Source organism: Aristolochia californica, unplaced genomic scaffold, assembly GCF_029961685.1.
Source record: "Aristolochia californica isolate CCGP_79_NKW_82.1479 unplaced genomic scaffold, dmAriCali1.0.hap1 SCAF_5, whole genome shotgun sequence".
NCBI classification, from domain to species: domain Eukaryota; kingdom Viridiplantae; phylum Streptophyta; class Magnoliopsida; order Piperales; family Aristolochiaceae; genus Aristolochia; species Aristolochia californica.
This window is the reverse complement of record NW_027182214.1, coordinates 39,486,813-39,507,220: the sequence shown is the minus strand read 5'-3', so window position 1 is coordinate 39,507,220 and position 20,408 is coordinate 39,486,813. Positions and strand designations below refer to the sequence as shown.

General features: G+C 38.0%; 2 protein-coding genes across 2 annotated transcripts; both read right to left on the bottom strand.

Moving 5' to 3' along the window:
• Nucleotides 1–340: 340 nt before the first annotated feature.
• LOC137966019 (laccase-7-like) lies at nt 341–3,459 on the bottom strand. Its single transcript, XM_068812458.1, has 6 exons — nt 3,376–3,459; nt 2,617–2,768; nt 1,939–2,183; nt 1,731–1,856; nt 670–1,614; nt 341–566 (listed from the first exon to the last, which is right to left on the bottom strand). Exons 1-6 carry the CDS (start codon nt 3,457–3,459, stop codon nt 436–438), a joined length of 1,683 nt encoding a protein of 560 aa, XP_068668559.1. The 3' UTR covers nt 341–435.
• A 13,799-nt stretch (nt 3,460–17,258) lies between these two features.
• Nucleotides 17,259–19,598, bottom strand: LOC137966649 (laccase-7-like). Its single transcript, XM_068813333.1, has 6 exons — nt 19,563–19,598; nt 19,056–19,207; nt 18,719–18,963; nt 18,522–18,644; nt 17,479–18,423; nt 17,259–17,389 (listed from the first exon to the last, which is right to left on the bottom strand). Exons 1-6 carry the CDS (start codon nt 19,596–19,598, stop codon nt 17,259–17,261), a joined length of 1,632 nt encoding a protein of 543 aa, XP_068669434.1.
• Between the last annotated feature and the right edge of the window lie 810 nt (nt 19,599–20,408).

Below are 20,408 nucleotides of genomic sequence, written 5' to 3'. Positions count from 1 at the left end.
TCATTTTTGTTCATCTAACGTTGTCTTGACTTCGTTGTTTCATCAATGGCTTTTGCGATTCCTTCAGTTTAAAGTCTTTGGAGATGAATACCATTTTGCGAAACTGGTGGAAGTGGAGAGAGATTGGACAGGCGGTGCCTTATTTCATTTAATTATTGTCATACTTGAGATACACATTTGAAATTTTGAACAACAATCACAGATTCACAATATAGAGTGAAAGAAAGGAAGTAGCATTGTTTTTATCATTTCAACAGACAAGAAATAAACAATTTTGAAGCTACGAAAGAATTCTAATCTCCAAGAGTTGGATACTTGAAAGAACAGATGTTAACTGGACGACTGAGACGGTGAGAGGTGGGCGCGGTTTAATTCAACGGACGGGTGAACATAAGAAAGGAAATAATTTTGAAGCTTCTGGCCGGCTTCTTTATTCTAGCAACGAGGAAGATCTCTAGGAGGCGGAGGGAGAGTGGAAGAAGGAGTTGGCCCGTTTTCCACCACGAAAGCAGTTGCTAGACCCAACGGAAGATGGACGTCCAGGTGGCAGTGCATTAACCAGACTCCTGTAATGAAAAAGCATTTTCCAGTAAGCCAGAGTTGTTATACTGTCGTTTTTAATATCTCAGTGTTTTGGAGACGAAAGGAAAGAAAAGTCTTGAATTTCACCTGGATTATTGGCTTTGAATCGAATTACAGCCCATCCACCAACGGGAACAGCGATGGTATTTCGTTCCTGGGGATTCACCAAGTTGAACTTGTTCTCGTCCGTCTCTCTATTGAAATTACCGAAACCTTGCGCCACAACAAAGAAATTGAAGCCATGTAGATGAATGGGGTGGTTCTCCGTGCTGACCACAGCCGTGTTCTGCAGAACAATCTCCACTGTAGCGTTGTAAGCCAGCCTCTTCAACCGCGTCCCCTTCTGTGACGCCAAGAAAGCAGCAGCCACCGTTGCGTTTGTGTAGTCATAGACAATCGGTGGATTATCGGGGAAATCCTCCGTGAAGATGCCGTTGACTCCACTGAAGTGTGCCTGAAGCAACGACAACCTGGTCGGGAACTGGAAGGAGATGTTGTTCATGTTGGCTGTTAATCGTGTGTTGTTGGGGCCGCCGCAATTGGCGTTGGCAGGACATTGGTCGAGTCCCAGACCGAAAGTGATAAACATTCGCTCATCTATACCGTGAGGGATGACTTTGTAACCCCGGCTACGGACCAACCCGGTGAGATTAGTGTAGAACTTGTGGGCTGTTGGAGTATCAGTGAAGGCCGGCAGGACAGGCATGATGGGCGCTGATGAGGAGGCATTTTCGTACTGGATGATGCCAACGGTGGTGGTATTGTCGAATGGTGCGATAGGAGCAGAAATGTACGGGTGTGCCGCCATGTAGTACGATGCCGGCGCCTGATCAGCTGTGAGGAGAACATCAGTGGTCTGACCGGGAGCAATAACGACAACATCGGTGTGGTAGGGGTTGGTGTAGGCGGCATCAGCGGCGACGACGGTGAAGTTGTGTCCGGCAACTTTGAAGAATAACTGGTTATTGAGGGCAGCGTTGATGATTCGGAGGAGATAAGTTTTCCCAGGGGTCACCTTCATCTTGAACGTGTCTGATTTTGGTATATAGCAAAAGAAAAACATCAGCAAATCTGATATCGGTAAAATTTTCCAACGCGAACCTGTCTAAAATCAATCTGATACTGTAATAAAGAATTGTTTTATGCACCTTTGGAACATGAGTAGAGACGACCAGGTTTCCCGTTTATAGTGTAGGCATCGGTGATGTTTGGACCTCCCCCAGATGCGAGGGCCTCGTTCTCTACATCTACCACGTTGGCATCCCACCATTCACCTGCTCAAAGGAGGAACAATCGTTGTGCTTCAGTGAAGAGAAGCAAGAAAAGGGATAGGATTCAGAGAGAAGCAGTAGATACCTAATAAAATGGGGACTTCTCTGTATGGTTTTGGGAATGGATAAGGCATAGAGTTTCTTGGGCGGATGATGAGGGCACCGTAGACTGTAGCTCGGAGCACTGAAAAATGGGCGTGCCACCAAAGTGTACCCTCCTGACCAGTGATGTTGAACCTGTAAGTATACTTGTTGCCGGGGCGAATCGGACACTGGGTCACAAGACTCGGTCCATCTGCCCACCCACTCAGTAGCTGAAATATTCCATGCCTAAAAATCATCAAACGATGTATTAGTTTTTTATGAAATTAAATCGATAGAGATAAGGATACGAGTTGATCGAGTTCGAGACAGACTCTAACTCAAACTATAAATCTTCTATCCAGCTATGACACGTAGCTGAAGAGTCGTAAATCTTTATATTCGTTTATAAATACTTTATTCCACATCAATGAAAAGTATCGCAAATTACTTATTTCTTCCTCCGATTATTCTTTATGGTATCAGAGCTCTAATCCTCACTGTAGTGAACGTAGCAACGCCCACAACAATGGATGGGGCAACAACCCTTAACAATAGGAAACCTTTTGGAAAGATGGTGTTATATATAATTCAATGTGAGAAAAAATGGAAGTGGTTCCATGAAATCTGTAGCTATAGCAGAGGAAGAATATGGAAAACAAGTAATGAACGGCTAGATTACCAGTGAATGGTGATATTGTAAGGTGAGTCATTGAAAACATCGACGACGAGTGTGTCGCCTTCATGGACGCGAATTGTAGGACCAGGGAGCTTCTTGTTCACTGCAACCACTACTAGCTCCTTGCACAATGGTTTAACTGTGTGATTCCCAACCTGAGAAGCAATAGCAAATAAAGATAAGCCTAAACGATCAGTCAGAACATGCTAAATTTATCAGCTATGGAAGTTTCACAGCTGACTGGTTGGTATATGCTTGGCCTATAACTTTATTCATCTTGTGGAAATGCTCGATGAATGAGAAAACCGACCTAACTTGTTCAAGATAGGAACAGTATTACAGAAGAACACTCAAATCCTGAACAAAGAAGACATTACTTGCTCTTTCAAGATTCCTCCAACCTTACCCTCCAATGGCAGGCTACCTCCTAACACCTTTACGACCATTTCTGATCCAGTGTGTGCGAAAAAAGCTAAATGGGTCCTCCCCGGTTCACATTGAGAAGTTGAAAAAAATCGTAATCATTAGACATTGTTTTCTACAATCTCAACTGTTGATTCCAAGTCACCTGATATCTCTTACATAGCAGTCTGATTAACGATCAGGCTGCATATGAGAAATACGAGAATGGAGATCGCCAGCTTCGGTTACTGACCGAAACTGCACCATCTTCTTATGGCATCTCAGCCATTCTAAGTGCAGGGCCTAAACTTTCAATGTAAAAATCGCGAGAGAGAGAGAGAGAAGGAAGTTTTCAATTACATGGAAGGTGTGCTTGACGACTGCTGCGGAAGCCATTGACGTTAGCGCTAATGCGCACAGAAGCAGGAGGAATGAACGAGCCATGTCGATGGCGAGCTCGAAAGGAGAAACGAAGACAATCAATACAAAGGAAGGAAAGAGAGATTCCCGTATTCTGTGAGATGGCCACGGGCTATGTCCAAAACGTTTGTGTGATGCTATGAGCTCGTGTCCTTGACTGATGAGACGCATAATACCCGTATTTATAGACTGGGAGCTCCTCCAGGTCGCGTAATTGGATAGTCAATTAAATAGATGAAATGGCTCAATAGTCGTCGCAAGGAAAATAGATAAACGCCTAAGAAATCCAGCTTTGCAAGCAACACGCCGCGACCAAACTGTCACCAAATCGCCCCAGGGCCCAGCCTGGGTTGAGATTTGCTGGAACAAACAAAAGTGCGAACTGCTTTCTACGATTGAAAATCCACCGTTTCAGATAATGAGAAAAAAACTATTACCATGAGGTTAATGTGCTAATATCCTGGTCCGGCCACGGCTTTTTTAGCGAGTTTTGATACGTAATTGGACTCTGTATCTTGGTTGATAGACCATTCTCAGCTGTTATCCCATTACAGCTAGGTCAAGATAGTTTCATTTAGTGCTTGAAGACTGTTTGAATGCAGTCATGTGAGTTGATTCGTTACTCGACACCATGTGAGATTAGTTGTCCAACCTCAGCTTCACTCATCCTTCATTTGACCGGCGAGACAACGTATTCCCATTTTCATCTGTTTCCTGAAACTTGTGATTTCTTAGACCGAATTAACGGTTGATGAAATACCTCGGCTTTTGCTAATTTAATTGATCTCGGTTTGAGTGGTCCTGATCGTTTTCTGCGTCAAAGCCGTGTGCCTTGATCGGATGCTTGTTGCTCTTTCCTTCTTAGTCGGTTTTCTTCAGTTAGCTTGGTCGTTAAGCGTTTGGTATAGATTATAGTTTTTATTTGATTGATACATTCAACCCATGGTGCCTTGTGAATCAAGCCTGCTCTTCTTTTTTATGCTTAAATCTCCTCCTTCATTATCTTCCACGGAGTAGGTAAAATTTGGAAGTCGGCCATTGTAACCATGACCGCTTCAGAAACGAGTGGAAATGTTTGAGATCGAAAATATTGCTTTCTGTTTTCTAGAAGAGTTTGAGACGCAAGATAATGTAGTCTTTCAGATGTAACAAAAACAAAACCAGATTGTTCTTCCTGGTCTCTTGACTGGCTCTACCTGCTAACAGTTCTTCTCTCTTCCTTCTTACTTTCTACTACAACCAGACGACGGTTTTCCACGGGTTGATTTTTCTGAAAACCCAAAGGTAGTAACCGAGTCAAAAGTGGAGGATTAGGTACCCATCTTTGAGATTAAATGCTATGCACAAACTCGTAAGATCTTTCTTCGCCGGTGAATCTTGACGACACCACCCTTTTGAAGCTAACGTAAGCCCAAGGGAGCAAAACTATAAAAAAAAAAAAGATGCTTTTGTCGTCGCTTTCGTTATCATCAACTTTTCGTTAAGTCGAGTTCTTCCTTGCAACAGATAGCAGTAAAGGGATTAGGATGAGATGGATTGGATCCTAATTTTAATTGTTGACAGAGTTGGAACAGAGTTTATACTCTGCAAGGGAAAGAAAACTATTCAGAACGTTAAAATCGCGGTCAACTTTTTGAAATTAAATGTATTCCACTTTGATAGCTGTAACTTGTACACCTGCAAGGGATTAGCAGACCTCGTCTTCCTAGTTACGTTAACAGAAGTCTTCTTCGTTTTGAAGCCTATATGTTTATGGCAGAACTTCAGTTTAGGATGAGAAGAAGAAACTCAGAAAGCTGAAAGTTCTTCGAAAGTGCCACTTGAACTTACGATATTATTTTCTTTTGGAGTCTCTAATTAACATCAAATTCAAACAATTTTCTCAGTATTAATGCATATGAGTTGAACTTAATGTGCTTGAAACATTTGACTCTCTCTCTCTCTCTCTCTCTATATTTTTCATGGACCAATAAAATTTTAACTTATAGTAGGCTCCATGCTTGCACTTAGGCAGTGTTTTGTGACCATTTCGCCATGGAAAATGACTGTTGAGCTTGATTGAATTGCCTATATTAAAAAAAGTATATATTTTACGTTAGCGTATTTGGTTAATAGAATTCTTTTGCTTGGGTCAAGAGACTTCTTCATTTTTTTGTGTTTTTTTAAAGATGCAACTGCAGATTACCAAATCGGCCAACAAGACTTTGAACTACAATCAGATGCAGCAAATAGATTTCACAGGATCTGAAACCAAAATATTTAAACATATGTTAGTTAGCTTTTTTATGATTTTAAAAAGAAAAAGAGAGGAGATTCACTGTCACGAGTTGAACACGCTGAAGTCGGCGTTCTTTAACAAAGAAAGCACATTGCTTGCGCGTTTTCTTAATCTTCCCGAGTTGATATACTTTAAACATATGTTCCCTTTCTTCAAGCCCAGAATCCGTTTCCGTATCTCCCCAGAAAACTTTCACTTGGATGGACGAAGAATGCCAGAATAAAATAAAGGCATTTCAGAACAATAGAAGATTCATCTTTGAGCAAAGACGGGATCCAGATTTGACTTCCTTCCCTACGTAACATTGTGGAGATATCTCCTCTGTCTTGACTTCCCCTCTTCTATAAGTTTACAACTGCACATGGCAGTCCGTCCTTCTAATGTCCGCGACGGCATCAAAAGAGAAAAACCCAGTGGACGTCAGATTACGTTCCTAAATCTCATTTTCTGAAGAGAGATAACGGCTTTTATACCCCAGATATCAGAACGAAAGCGCATGAAGACGAGGAAAGAAAAAACAAGCAGAGGTTGTCTATCTGTATCGACATGTTAATTAGTTAACATCGTTATCACTCTCGTTCAACATCTCATCTACCAACTTCTAATCAAATAATGAGAACTGACTCAGAAACTTTCCACGTGGAAGATTGATGTAGGTTATTGGTTGAAGCAAGCGATTAAACTCAAAAAGATCGTATGGAAGAGGTTGATGTTTTCGTCCCTTCTGCTACTTATTTTCATAATACGAACGGCGGTAGGTGTCCAAGCTTGATGGACGGTTGAATCCTTTGAAAAGCTACTTGGAAAGAGAAGAAATTATCTGGCATGATGCGTGGGGACGGGAATGGAGGAAACACTTAAATTCACGCGCGGAGGATCAGTTTCTTCTGCTATTTGAACACTGTATACGGAAAGAATTGCACGGAATCTATGGTATCTGCTACGTTAGGTATAGATTTGGTGGACAAAGGAAAGAAATGAAGAGATCGCTTTTTGTGTCGTTAATCCTTGTTCACTACCCCCTTCTAGACGTTGCTAACCAATCTAATTTTCTCAAATATTTTCATAACTTCTCTGAAAACACGAGATGCAATTGTTTAACTTTGACCTTCGAAACAATTACTCCTGTGTGTCATTTCTCATTAGCAGAAAGTAGAACCCATTTCATCAGTTGTAAAACCAGATGACAGAGCTAAATTCATCACTCTTAATACGCTTTCAAAAGGAACAGAGGTAAGTCGTCTCCACCATTATGTACCTCAGTTACTTGATTCGCAGATGTACTAGACTAAATTCTATTTCTTCAGAGTAGTCATTGCCCATATAAATAAGACTAACAGACTAAAGATTGTAAATTAACATCAACCAATCTGCAAACTCACATCTACTAAATAATCTGAATAGTGCTTGCAATAACTAAGAGGTCTTTAAGAGCAATGAGATCAAGTTGTTAAGTTTTTTCACAGCACACCACATCTTGCAAGCTAGAATCTTTGTAAAATGTAGAAGTAGAAGTTAATGAAAGGTGGCTAGATCAAGTATGGAGGACTATATGGGCTGTGTCGACGTTGGTCTCAGGATCCTTATTGTGATAATTTTGATGATAACAAATGCCAAGTTACTAATAACATATATGAAATATGTTATGCAGCTTGGTAAAGCCCTTAAAGGAAATTTCTGAAAGACCCCATATATAAAAAGGGAACAAGTAGCTCATGTTAAGAAGAACATTATTAAAAGTCCTAACAACACTATTTGACATATCAAAAAAAGAAAAAAAAGAAACAAACAACCACCCTAGAGAAGCAAGAAGAGTAAAAGAGTAGAGTTCACGAATAGAAGTCAAGCGCATCGAGAAAGACGAAGCCTAAACTAAAAAAAATATAAAAGAAGGAGTTGATCACACGATGAAAAAGGAGTAAAAAGAGCCGACCCCCAAGGATAGAGTTGATCCCTCATCATAAAAGAAAGAAGCGAGGACTCAACTACTTTGAGATATAGAGAAGGAAGTAGTTAACCATTTTTTGAAAAACAATTTACTACATAAGATACACAAAAAGAAACAAGTCGACCACATTTTGAAAAGTAAACTAATACATGAGATATAGTGAACAAAAGCAGTTGACCACTAGGAAACTAGTCGATCACTTGAAGAAATAGTAAAGAAAATCATTCAACAACATTTTACAAAGTAGTCGACCACACGAAGAAATAGTAGAAGAGAAGTAATTGACCACTACGACTAGCACAAAAAGTCGGTAGAAAAAAAGAACCAATTAACCACACGAGAATAGTCTACTACATGTGCTCATAGAATCAAGTTGTGTGAACCAAAAAAGAGTCTACCTCATGGAAATAAGTAGACCACTCTCTACAGAATTCAAAATTTTAAAATGGTAGACTTAGATCCAAAACCGGCCGGTCTCTAAATCTTGTAAACAACCTACCAAAATGTTCAACAATACAAATATGATTTCTGATTTATTTTTTCATAATTTTTTTACCTAATTTTTACCTACTTTTATAAAATAACAAGATAGCCTTATCCATTTATAACGACTAATCTTTTTAACATTGAAAATCATGCAATTTAACCCAAAATCATAAAAAACGAAACCATCTCCTTGTCATAGTGAAAAATAAGACTCTCTAGCCCTCGTGGACGTTTTGGAAAGTTTCTGCCTCCTCCAAGGCTTAAAAGGAAGCAAAATCAGATAGTTTTCTTTATTGAGCTAAGTAGTTTAATACTTGTCTATTCAAATCTCTATTGAATACTTAGATTTGAGTTTGCTAAACATGTGTCACATGTTTTAATATTATACTGATTCAGCAAATGTATTTTGAGTTGATGCATGTTTGACACCCACTTGAAATCAATATTAATAGCATCTTATACTTATATGCTAGTATTCTGATTCATTAGTACATTTGAAAAAGCTTTTACAAAGTATTATTTAAAGTTGAGGATAAAATTTCAAATCCAAGTATTCACAAGTGTATACTTTGAGATATATTTATAATACTTGGTCGAATACTCCAAACTAGTGTCATAACACTTTGAAATCATTTATAAAAGTTTAGATTACTCATGGGCCATATTTTGAAATCAAATATTACATTGAGCTGCGATGTGTCCATTCCTCAAGTTAAAAAAAACTAATCTCAAATTTAAATTTTGCCCGTTCTTTTAAATCAAGTCATCTTGAGCTACTTATATTTTCAAATCAAAACATTAAGGACTATATGAGGTAATCTTATTTAAAAATCAAGTCGTTAAAGATTATTTAGAGCTCCTATTACATTGGGTAGGTACTTATGATTTGTGTACCTATTTGCATGTGCTTATATTGTTATAAATATGCCTATTAAAAGGCCATTTACATTGGACTATATTATAAATACATAATCCTTGCATTTTGGTGAAGCCTTGAGTAGGCAAGACATCCTCACCTGAAATTGTTTGTGAGAAGTTGTTGTGGCTGAGGAGTAGAAGTTGAGAGTTGTATTTACACTGAATGAGTCGTAAGATCTAGTGTAGGTAGGTGGTGCTAGAAATACCTTTGTGAGTCTAGGCTGGAACGCCTTGTGAGTTGCTGAAAAAATATGTGTGGGTCTAGGCTTGTGTAGCCTAGTTAGCTGTTGGAAAATCTCTTTATGGAGCTTTTAAACACCTTATTGGTAAAATTAGAAACTTATCATCTCCGTCTCCTTGTGCTATGGACCAATTTGTATCTATTGCAGATAGGACCCCCAAACAAGGGTTTAGGGTATTGGATGATTGATTTTCGGAGCATCTGAACACCTTACTGGTAAATTAGAAACTTGTCCTCTCCATATTCTTGTACTGTGGACCGATTTGTATCCATTATAGATAGGACCCAAATAAGGGTTCATGGTACTAATACTTCTACTATATCCTCATCTCTCCCATTTTAAATGTTTTCTTTGTTCCTCCATTCCCATAGTGTTTTCTTTTTGTAACCCAACTAGCAAAAAAACTAAATTGTTTTGTTAGCTTTTTGTTAGCCCAGGTGGCTTCTCAAGATGGGGTGGGGTGAATTGAGTTTTTGCAATTTTAAACTAAAAGTGTGTGAAAAATAAAGAAAACAAACATGAAAAAAGAGACAAAATTCACACACCAAAATTCTACACCAAATATTTTTTTTATGAATATTTCCCTATTAATATTCACAACCCAAGAACTCGTGCTTGGGAAATTCCTCTAATAATAGCTCAATTAGCTTGGAATTACAACAAAGAGGTTCTGACTCTCCTTCAAGCCACATGTATGTTCATATACATGAGTTTAACTTAATCTCTCCAAGCAATTAGCTAGATTTTAGCTCTAGCAGGTTTTTCTATTTATTAGAAAAAAAATTACAAAAAAAAGTTAAACTTACACCCTTTAAAACGTGGAGTGATAACCTTCTATTTGAGATTACCAAGCTTCGAGCCTTTGATGCACAATGGAGTAGATAGAAACTTGACTAATATGAATACAAGGAGTTGGACTTCAGAAAGGAATATCAAAGTTTTAAAAAATAGGCTCTCTCTTTCTCAAAATAGAACTTAGAAAGGAATTTCAAGAGAATCCTAATGAATAGTTATAGGTATACTAATAAAATATCATTAACTTCTAAATGAGAGGTTTGGTGGGACATTTATAAGTTCCCCAAGACAAACTAGCCATCTTTTGCCTTTTTGCAACAAGTTGATTGTACATTGACCGATCAGTGTAAAATGACTAATCGATCACTCATGTGTGATGACTATATTTCTGTTAGAAAGTGACTTATTAATCTATGGTTTGATCAATCAATATCTTCCCATTGAGTCTAACATTTTAAGTTCATCGATCAATGTTTTTGGTATGATCGATCATTCAAAATTCCTACAGGCAATGCATAACAAGTATGATAGATCTATGACTTTTCTATGATTGATCATGTTTTATGTCCCTGATTGACAAAATTTTGTATGATCGATCAATCTCTAGAGGTTGATCGATCAATCAACATAATTTTGCTTTGCCTAGACAATATTGATAGATCAGTTCACTTGGGTAGATCAATCATGATTTATAGCATAGTTTGGGTGAATAATAGACTTGACTCATGTTGTGGAGCACATAGTCTACCCGCTTTCTCAGGGTAGCTAAAAAAAATACCTCTTGGGTGAATAATAGACTTGACTCATGTTGGATGTCGGGCACACTCTTATCCTTTGTAGATAGTGGGTCTATAGGCATTGCTCAAAAGTGTAGTAATAAACTCCCCCATCACGGTGTTCCAACACAGGATAACGACTCTCAAATGGTAGGAGTAAAACTGCTAATTAAAGGGGTAAAAAGTAATCACCGGAAGATGATATTCTAGGGCCACCATGTGCTTTCTTCTTCTTACTCCTAAATTAATAATTAATATTGAAACTTAGGATTCTATGATATGTAATCACAGTAGAAGAAGATTAAAGGGTGAGAAGAAGAAGAAGAGTTGCCAAGAGTTTTAGGAGGAGCAGAGGATGAGTGACGATTTTGGAGAAAAAGAGGTCGAAGATAAGGATAATGGACTTGTCCAAACCCTTCCCCTTAAATTGTATTTATAGATATCAAAAGTACTAATATTACAGGCATACTCTTCACCTTAGTAAGAGTAAATAAGAGACATAAATCATAATCTAATTAATTTAGTGGCATCTTTATGAGATGACTCTTTATTTACCATCATGCTACCATTGTGTGGGCCTGTTGCCCTTCTCCTTGGTCTGGGGGCTTGAGCCCATCTTCCACACACTTGCATGTGTGGCCAATCTTCCAATAAAATGATAAGTGATCTCGTTTAGCTACAAATCTTCTAGCTGGCATTGTCATTGATTTGGCACCTCAGCCTTCGTTGTTGTTTTCATCTCCATTATTTTTATCTTACGTCTCTCTTCAAAACTCATGACTTGATGAAGTTGGGCACAAAAAAAAACTACTAAGATCTTGGGATAAAGACTTTCATTGATTGAGAAGAGTTATCGTCAATCTATTGCAATATTGACAATTGATTTCTTTCTTGTTTGGAAGTTTTTGTTTCAGTCAAGGAAGATCAAGCAGAGCTGGCAATATTTCACTTGTTGTAAATCTTGAAAACACCTTGCTATTATTTTGGATATTAATCAGGAAAGTCGTCAATCCAAGCTGCTGCTGCATTGTACTGTTTCTATCCTAGTTCTCTCCTGTTGTTTCCCGCTTTGTTGTCTCTCTACTGGTTTGGCTGTCATCTTGCCAATCTCAGCAACGCGAGCTTTGTCATTATTTTGAATCTCTTCCAAGGCATCGACAAAAGAGTACCATCGTTAATTGATCTCAATGATCTTGGTAATTTTTTTGGAAGATCCTTACTACTCTTATCTTCGAGTTTTTGTTCACTAGTTATTTCCCTAACGACAACTCCATTGCTGTTGCTAGAGAAGATGACCCAGTTGTGAGACTTTGCCAAGTTTTTGTTTTATCTCGCTGGGAGAGAAGAAAGGTGTTGTTATTACTGCATATGGTCTAATCTACCATGGTTTTGCGAGCGGGTATTTAATTAGTCGAGTCAACCCAATGATTTTGTTCTGTTCCACTCCGGTTCACCCTTGTCAACTCGGTCCGAGTTAGTTTGACTCGGTCCATTGGCTTGATGCTTCTGTTATACTAGTTTGGGTCCCAAATCCTATACCAATTCCTTCAGTGACTCAACTATATTTTTTTTTATTCTTGACTAGACTCAACTTGTTCTCTTACCTCAGTTTGACTAGGGTCCCTTGGCTCTGGTGGGATTATTATCTTAGACTTTTTGAAAGCTTATTACTCGGTTCCTTATTCAAGGATGGACTCTGTGTGGATTATTTTGTGTCCTTATTAAGGTCTTTCATTCTTTGGTACGTGTTATTTTGGCCCAGGACCATTTCCCCTGCTGTTATTGTGTCTCTTTAACTGAGACATTATTATTGACGAATGACTCCTCAGTTGCTGACAGTTTTCAACATTGGTTATTTTGATGAAGAAGAAAGCACATGGTGGCCTTAACATATTATCTTCTGATGCTTCCCCATTACACTCTTATTATTTGTTAAAATCACTTTCGAGCAATGCCTATAAACCCACTACCTACAAAGGATATGAGTGTACCCAATATCCTATGTGAGTCATGTCTGTTATTCACCCAAGAGGTATATTTAGAGTTACCCTCAGAAAGTGAGTAAACATTGTGCCTCACAGTTGGGCTACTTTTTGCCTTTGAAATTGAGCGGAGAGTATTTCAGACTATGACCATTTGCCTGGAGTATGGAGCTTTGTCACCCGACTAGGAGTGATTTTTCTTCTCTCACTCTTATATTATGCCAATTGGGTCTCTTGGTAAAGAACGAAGAGATCACCAGTTTGAGGGGGAAAGTTGGAAAATATAGTCGACTGTCATTTTATACAAGAAGATCCTATCTACCATTTGTAGCAAGTTGGGTGTATATAATGTTCTCTCACCCCCAACTTGAGGGGGAGTGTTGGAAGATGGGCTCAAGCCCACATGACCAAGGAAGACCCACACGTCCAAGAGAGGTGTGTTAGAAGATAGGTCCACGCCCATACGACCAAGGAAGACTCACATGTCCAAGAAAGGTGGAAGATGGGCTCAAGCCCATAGACCAAGGAAGGCCCACGTCCAAGAGTGATGGCTTGATGGTAAATAAAGAATTGTCTCATAAAAATGGCATTGATGTAATTGGTTTAAGTTTCAAATGTATAATTATAATATTCTACTTTTATTCATCTATAAATAGAGCTTCTGTGGAGGTTAGGACACAAGTCCATAACCTCATTCTTCCTCCTGTTTTCTCTCCAACATGCATTGTCTCCCTTTCTTCATGGAGTCCTAAAAAATCAACACTTTTTAGGTAGTGGGAGCATTGCTCAGAAGTGAGAAAAATACAAGATGATAAACTAAATAAATACTAGAGGAAAATAATTTTAACAAAAAGGAGGCGACTATGCAACACTCATACTTCCAAACGAATCTAGAATGAGACTCTTTTTTTTTTTTTTTTTTTGAAAAAATAGGGGTGACTTCAACAATAGAACTTAATAAATTTAATCAAGTATAAATTTTTTGGGGTGACCATATTTTTTCGGAGTTGACAATGCAGAAGATACACAACCAAGTAACAACAACACAACTTGAAAACAACATCGAAGCAGGATATATCATACCTTGAACGAACACGTCATTGAATGATTAAGTTTGACCAAAACTCTATGATTATACGAGAAATTTGGCTAAAAAACTAAGATTCTAAGAGTAAAGTAAACTCAATTCACGTCAATACGTGGAGAGATAATAGGAGAGAAAAAGGAAATTTTAATGGTTTATTATTCAAGAAACTAAACTCAAAAAGCTTTAATTTGATATCCAATTTGGCATAAAACTTCGTTCTAGAATCCATTATGACCATTTGAGTTGTTTCATTCTGTCGTATGACCCTTTCTGAGTCCAATATAAATATCTCCTTACATATAGATTAAATTGACATGAACGTTCCTCCTACTACTGTCGAACCTCTCTTGTTGTCTAACTTTTGTTGTCTCAAGTATCAATTTCTTGTTGTAGAAAACTCCGATTACCAAAATTCTTTTTGATTTGGAAAGTAAAGTCAAATAAAATTTCATCTATGTATAATTTATAATATTAAAACTTCATTATGAAGGTGAAAATACCAAAGAAATAATAGATACAGGGACAGGAAAAGAAGAAAAAAGATAGAATTTGAACTTAAACTATACAAGAAATTAGAAAAAATGATCACATGATATCTATTTATAATAGAGGAAATAAGTAGAATCAAATTACAATTAAACTAACCTTGTCCCATTTACACCCAAAGTCAAACACTAAAAGATACGTCCTAGAGCAATTGAACAACTAAACATAAATAGAGTACTAACAAAATTAAAACACATTTTAAGTGAGACGCTTTTGTGAGAACTCCTCATGTGAGACTCCTGTAAGACTACACCATATTAATTATCTCTGTGAGACCTCTTGCTGTGAGAGTCATGTAAAACTCTTATATACATGCTCTTCAACATTGTTATAAGTCTTTTTGGTTTGAGAACATTTCAAATAAAATGGACTCGTTTTTAGTTTCCTTCTTTCCTTATTGTAGAAGAAAGATAGTTTGTTGAGCTCTTGAAAAATAAAATGTTTTCTTCATGTCTTGGGATAAGTTTTTATGGTCATGGTTCGACTCCAGTTCAGCTTTTTACTCGAATATAGATTAGCTACAAGTTATAATAATATCGTTCAACCTACTTATGTGCATCATGGACTTGTTGTCCAAATGCTCTAGATAACAAGAAATGCAAGAAGTGTGTTAGTGATAATTAGAATTGAGAAGGAAAGAGAAGAAAATATTTTTTTTACCAAAATTTTCTAAATAACACTACATTATTATCTAGATTGCTTATTTATTTATGAAATTAATTAACGTAAGAAGTGCAAAATATAACAAATTAAGCATATAAATGATTTTAAAATAATAATACATATACTATTAATTTAAAATATTATAATTAAAAGGGAAATTTACCAAAATACCAATTTGAAAAAACTTATTTATGAAAACAATGACGATTTCAACTTATTTGTAAAACTACCGAACTTTGACCGGTCCACTGTACATGTGGACAGTCAAAGGCGACACGTAAGCTTTGACCGCTTACATGTCAACACCTCATCTGTGCGGTATGGTAGTTGAACACATAAGCTGCCACATCATTATTTTTTACACACTTGTCATCTAACATGTCATTATAAATTTTCGTTCTAATGTTTCTTCCTCGATCTTTTTCCTCTCCCCTCCTCTCGCCCTCACTCCTACTGTTGCCGCCGCTCAGCCACGACGGCTCCCCTGCTGCCGCCGCTCGGCCTCGGCCGCTCCCTGCTGCCGCCGCTAAGCTACAACCGCTTGGCCTCGGCCACTCCCCTGCTGTCGCCACTCGGCCTCGCCCTCGACACCCCCCTCTCAACCTCTCTCTATTCGTCTCAGCCTCATCTCTCGTTCTTCTTCTCTGTTCCCCTCTGTTCATCCTCTCGCCGCCCCCCTTCACTCAAAACCGAAGCCCTACTCACCCTCCAAACCCAAATTTGAATCTCAGAAGCCGATTTAGGAGGGTGATTTTTTAGGATTTTTGTTAATTGAATCTAATTATTGTATTTAATTATAATGTTGATTTGAATTTAGGTGTTTAATTACTGTATTGATTTTTTTGTGATTTACTTTTTAATTTCTGATTTTATGTTAATGAAATTTCTGCAAAATTAAAATTATTGTAAAGTTTTGTAAGATTTTTATTTAAATAATATATTTTTTAATAATTTGTTATTTTGTAAATAAGGTGATAAAAGTATACAAATAAATTATATTTTTAAACACTAAAAAAACTGTTTTGTATATTTTTTTAATTTAAAAATATTTTAAATGGATTATATATGGGTAAGACTTAAGAGTAAATTTTTTTCTATTTATAAATATTTTAAATGGATAATATATGGGTAAGAATTAAAAGTAATTTTTTTTCTATTTATAAATATTTTAAATCCATAGTAAATGGGTAAGAGTTAGATTTTTTCTATTTATAAATATTATTATTTTTTAAATAAGGTGATAAAAAGTATACAAATAAATTGTATTTTTAAAATCTAAAATAATTTTTTTGTATATATATTTTTTAAAATTTTAAATATTTTAAATCCATAATAAATGGGTAAGAGTTAGATTTTTTCTATTTCTAAATATTTAAATTTGTAAATATTATTATTTTTTAAATAAGGTGATAAAAAGTATACAAACAAATTGTATTTTTAAACTTTAAAATAACTTTTTTGTATTTTTTTAATTTATAAATATTTTAAATCTAATTAATTTACTTATTTTATTTTATTTTTTAAAATATGAAGAAATAAAAAGTGTAATGAATTTTTTTTAATTAATAAATATTTTAATTGATATTAAATGGTGTTAAATAAGTAAGAGTTAATTTTTTAATTGTTTATTATATTTTTTAATAATTTATTTTTTTATATATTAGGTAATAAAAAGTGCATTTAGTTTTTTTTAAATTTATTCAAAATTTTATCGTGTAATGATGTGACAGAATACGTGTCAACTATACTGACGTGGTAGATGGTGTGTTAATTTACAGTATCATACTAATGATATAGTGACGCGTAAGCAGTCAAAGCTTATGTATAACATTTGACTGTTCACATGTACAGTGGATCAGTCAAAGTTCAGCAGTTATGCAAATAAGTTAAGGTCGTCGTTGTTTTCATAAATAAGCTTTTTTCAAACTAGTATTTTAGTAAAAAACCCTAATTAAAATAAATCTTTAACCAAATCTTAGGAATCAAGCCATTATTCTTCATTTCATTGGATACACATACGAAGGAGATATGTTTGAACAGCATCTATTATTTCACGATTTAAAAGGAATTAATAAGACATTGGGGCTACCAAAAGAAGGATTCTAGCAACGAGGAAGGTCACTGGGAGGCGGAGGGAGAGTGGAAGAAGCCGTGGGCCCGTTTTCCACCACGAAAGCTGTTGCTAGGCCCCACTGGAGATGGAGATCCATGTGGCAGTGCATCAGCCAGACACCTGTCAGTCAAAGCATTTTCATCGGTCAGCCATATTAGTTATATCATTCAACGATCGGGACTTGGTCCAAGAAAATTGAGGGTTTTCACCTGGATTGTTGGCCTGGAATCGAACCACAGCCCATCCACCGACGGGAACGGCGATGGTGTTTCGCTGCTGGGGATTCACCAGATTGAACTTCTTCTCATCAGTCTCTCTGTTGAAGTTGCCGAAACCTTGCGCGAGAATGAGGAAACTGAAGCCGTGTAGATGCATTGGGTGGTTCTCCGTGCCGCCTACTGCTGTGTTCTGCAGAACTATCTCCACTACGGCATTGTAAGCCAGCTTCTTCAAGCGCGTCGCCTTCTCCGATGCTGTGAAAGCTGCAGCTGCCGTTGCATTTGTGTAGTCGTAGACCACCGGTGGATTGTCGGGAAAATCCTCCGTGAAGATCCCGCCGACTCCCCTGAAGTGCGCCTCAAGCAAAGACAACTTGGAGGGGAACTGGAAGGAGATATTGTTCATGTTGGCGGTTAATCGTGTGTTCCTTGGGCCGCTGCAGTTGGCATTAGGAGGGCAAGGATCCAGTCCCACCCCGAAAGTGATAAACATTCGCTCGTCCACATGGTTGGGGACGGGCTTGTAGCCACGTCTCCGGGATAATCCGGTGATATTGGTGTAGAACTTGTGCGCTGTTGGAGTGTCGTTGAAGATTGGTAGGACAGGCATGATGGGCTCCGACGAAGAGGCATTTCTGTACTGCACGATGCCTACGGTTGTGGTATTATCGAATGGCGCGAGGGAGGTGGAAATGTAAGGATGCGCAGCCATGAAGTATGATGTCGGAGACTGATCGGCTTTGAGGAGAACATCAGTGGTCTGACCAGGAGCAATAACGACGACATCGGTGTGGTAGGGGTTGGTGTAAGCGGCATCAACAGCAACAACGGTGAAGTTGTGTTTAGCAATTTTGAAGAAGAGCTGGTCATTGAGCGCAGTGTTGATGATACGGAGGAGATAAGTTTTTCCCGGCTTCACCTTCATCTTGAAAGTGTCTGATAAAACAAGCAGAAACAAACGCCAAATTGGTAAAATTTTATCTAATTAAAGATCTATCAGGTAAACCAATCCCAAGAGAATTCTTTTTATTCACCTCTAGCACACGAGTACAGAAGGCCGGGCATCCCATTTATAGTATGACCATTCGAGATGTTTGCTCCTCCCCTCGTCTTGGCCTCGTTCTCTAGATCCACCACGTTGGCATCCCACCATTGTCCTGCTCGAACGAGGGAACCATTTTCATAAGAATCGTTTTTCAGAAGGCCGATTCAGAGAGAAGCAGAAGTATACCTAATAAAATCGGGACTTCTCTGTATGGTTTTGGGAAAGGGTAAGGCATAGAGTCTCTTGGGCGGATGATGAGGGCACCGTAGACTGTGGTTCGGAGCCATGAGAAGTGGGCATGCCACCAAAGGGTACCTTCCTGCCCAGTAATGTTGAACCTATAAGTGAACTTGTTGCCAGGACTAATCGGACACTGGGTCACGTAACTCGGTCCATCTGCCCACCCACTCAGTAGCTGGAATACTCCATGCCTGCAAATTGCAGAACATAACATGCATCTATTAGTACCTAATTTTACCTAATTCCTACTTTAAAAGAGAACGAAAGAACCCATAAATGATACCAGTGAATGGTGAGATTGTAAGGTGAGCCGTTGAAAACGTCGACAACGAGTGTGTCACCCTCATGGACGCGAATTGTAGGACCAGGGAGCTTCTTGTTCACTGCCACCACTACTTGCTCCTTACACAACGGTTTAACAGTGTGGTTTCCAACCTGAGAAGCAAATAAAAAGAAAAGAAAAAAAAATCTCAAATGACTCAAATCCACGATGTTAAAAGATCAGCAATGGCAATCTGGTCAATGAAAAAGCTACAGCAAATCTTAATCATCGGCCTCTGTTTTCTAGTGGTGCACTTCTCTGTTCGTTCTAAGAACTGTTATCCTAATTCTCACACGAAGGTGAAATAATAATTTGAAGTGACGAGATGTCTCAATTACTGCATTAACTGCGGCCAAGGTCACTAGCATCGGTTGATAGAAACCGCGGCCCCTGAATCCTTACGCCATTTGAGCCACTCTAAGTCCTTAAAATTTCAATGGGTGAAAAGATGGAAGCTGGGAAAATTACATGGAAAGTGTGCTTCACAACTGCGGCGGAAGCCATTGACGATAGCAATAATGCGCACAGAAGCAGGAAGAAACTGGAACTAGCGGCCATCTCGAACGTGGGCTCGAAAGTAAAGAGTAAGAGTAGGATAGGAAGAAAGCGAGGAGGGGAGAGGTCTTGATGTTCTCACGACTGAAACCTCCTTGAAATGTTTATGTTGGTGTTGTAAGACTGATCAGACGCTTATATAATCCCCAGATTTATAAGGTGGCAGCTTCTTGATTTCTTCAGGATTTGAACTCGATAATTAAATTAAACCAAATATCTCATTCGCCGTCCCAAGGAAAATACAACACACTTATTATTTAGAGAAACCTTCGTTATCGATCTGACTTTACCAAGGTAAAGACGTAAGAAATCCAGGTCTTCAAGAAACAGCCTGAGACCTCATCATCACCCAGTCGCTTTGAAAGGGCTCAGATTTTGACCGCCGTCACAACGGCATCCATTTTGATTTGTTTCCTCTTCATTAAACTTTCATCTTAGACCGACTTAAATGTTGATAAAATACCAAAAATCTGTTATTTAATTCATCTAGCTTTCTAGGTTGATCGGTACTGATGATTTTCCTCGTCAAAGGCAGTGTTCCGTGAATGAATGCTTCCCTCTCGGTCCTTTTTCTTCCATCTTGATTCTGTCTTCTGCCGTCTGGAATAGGTTATTGTTTTTATATTGCAAACTGTTTCAACCCTTTTGGCTTCCGGATTCTTTGCCTAGGTTGCATTTTCTGCTCCTCCTTCTTCTTTTACAAATTAGGTCGAGTTGTTTCAACAGCTTGAGAAAATATTATTTACTGGTTTCTGGAAG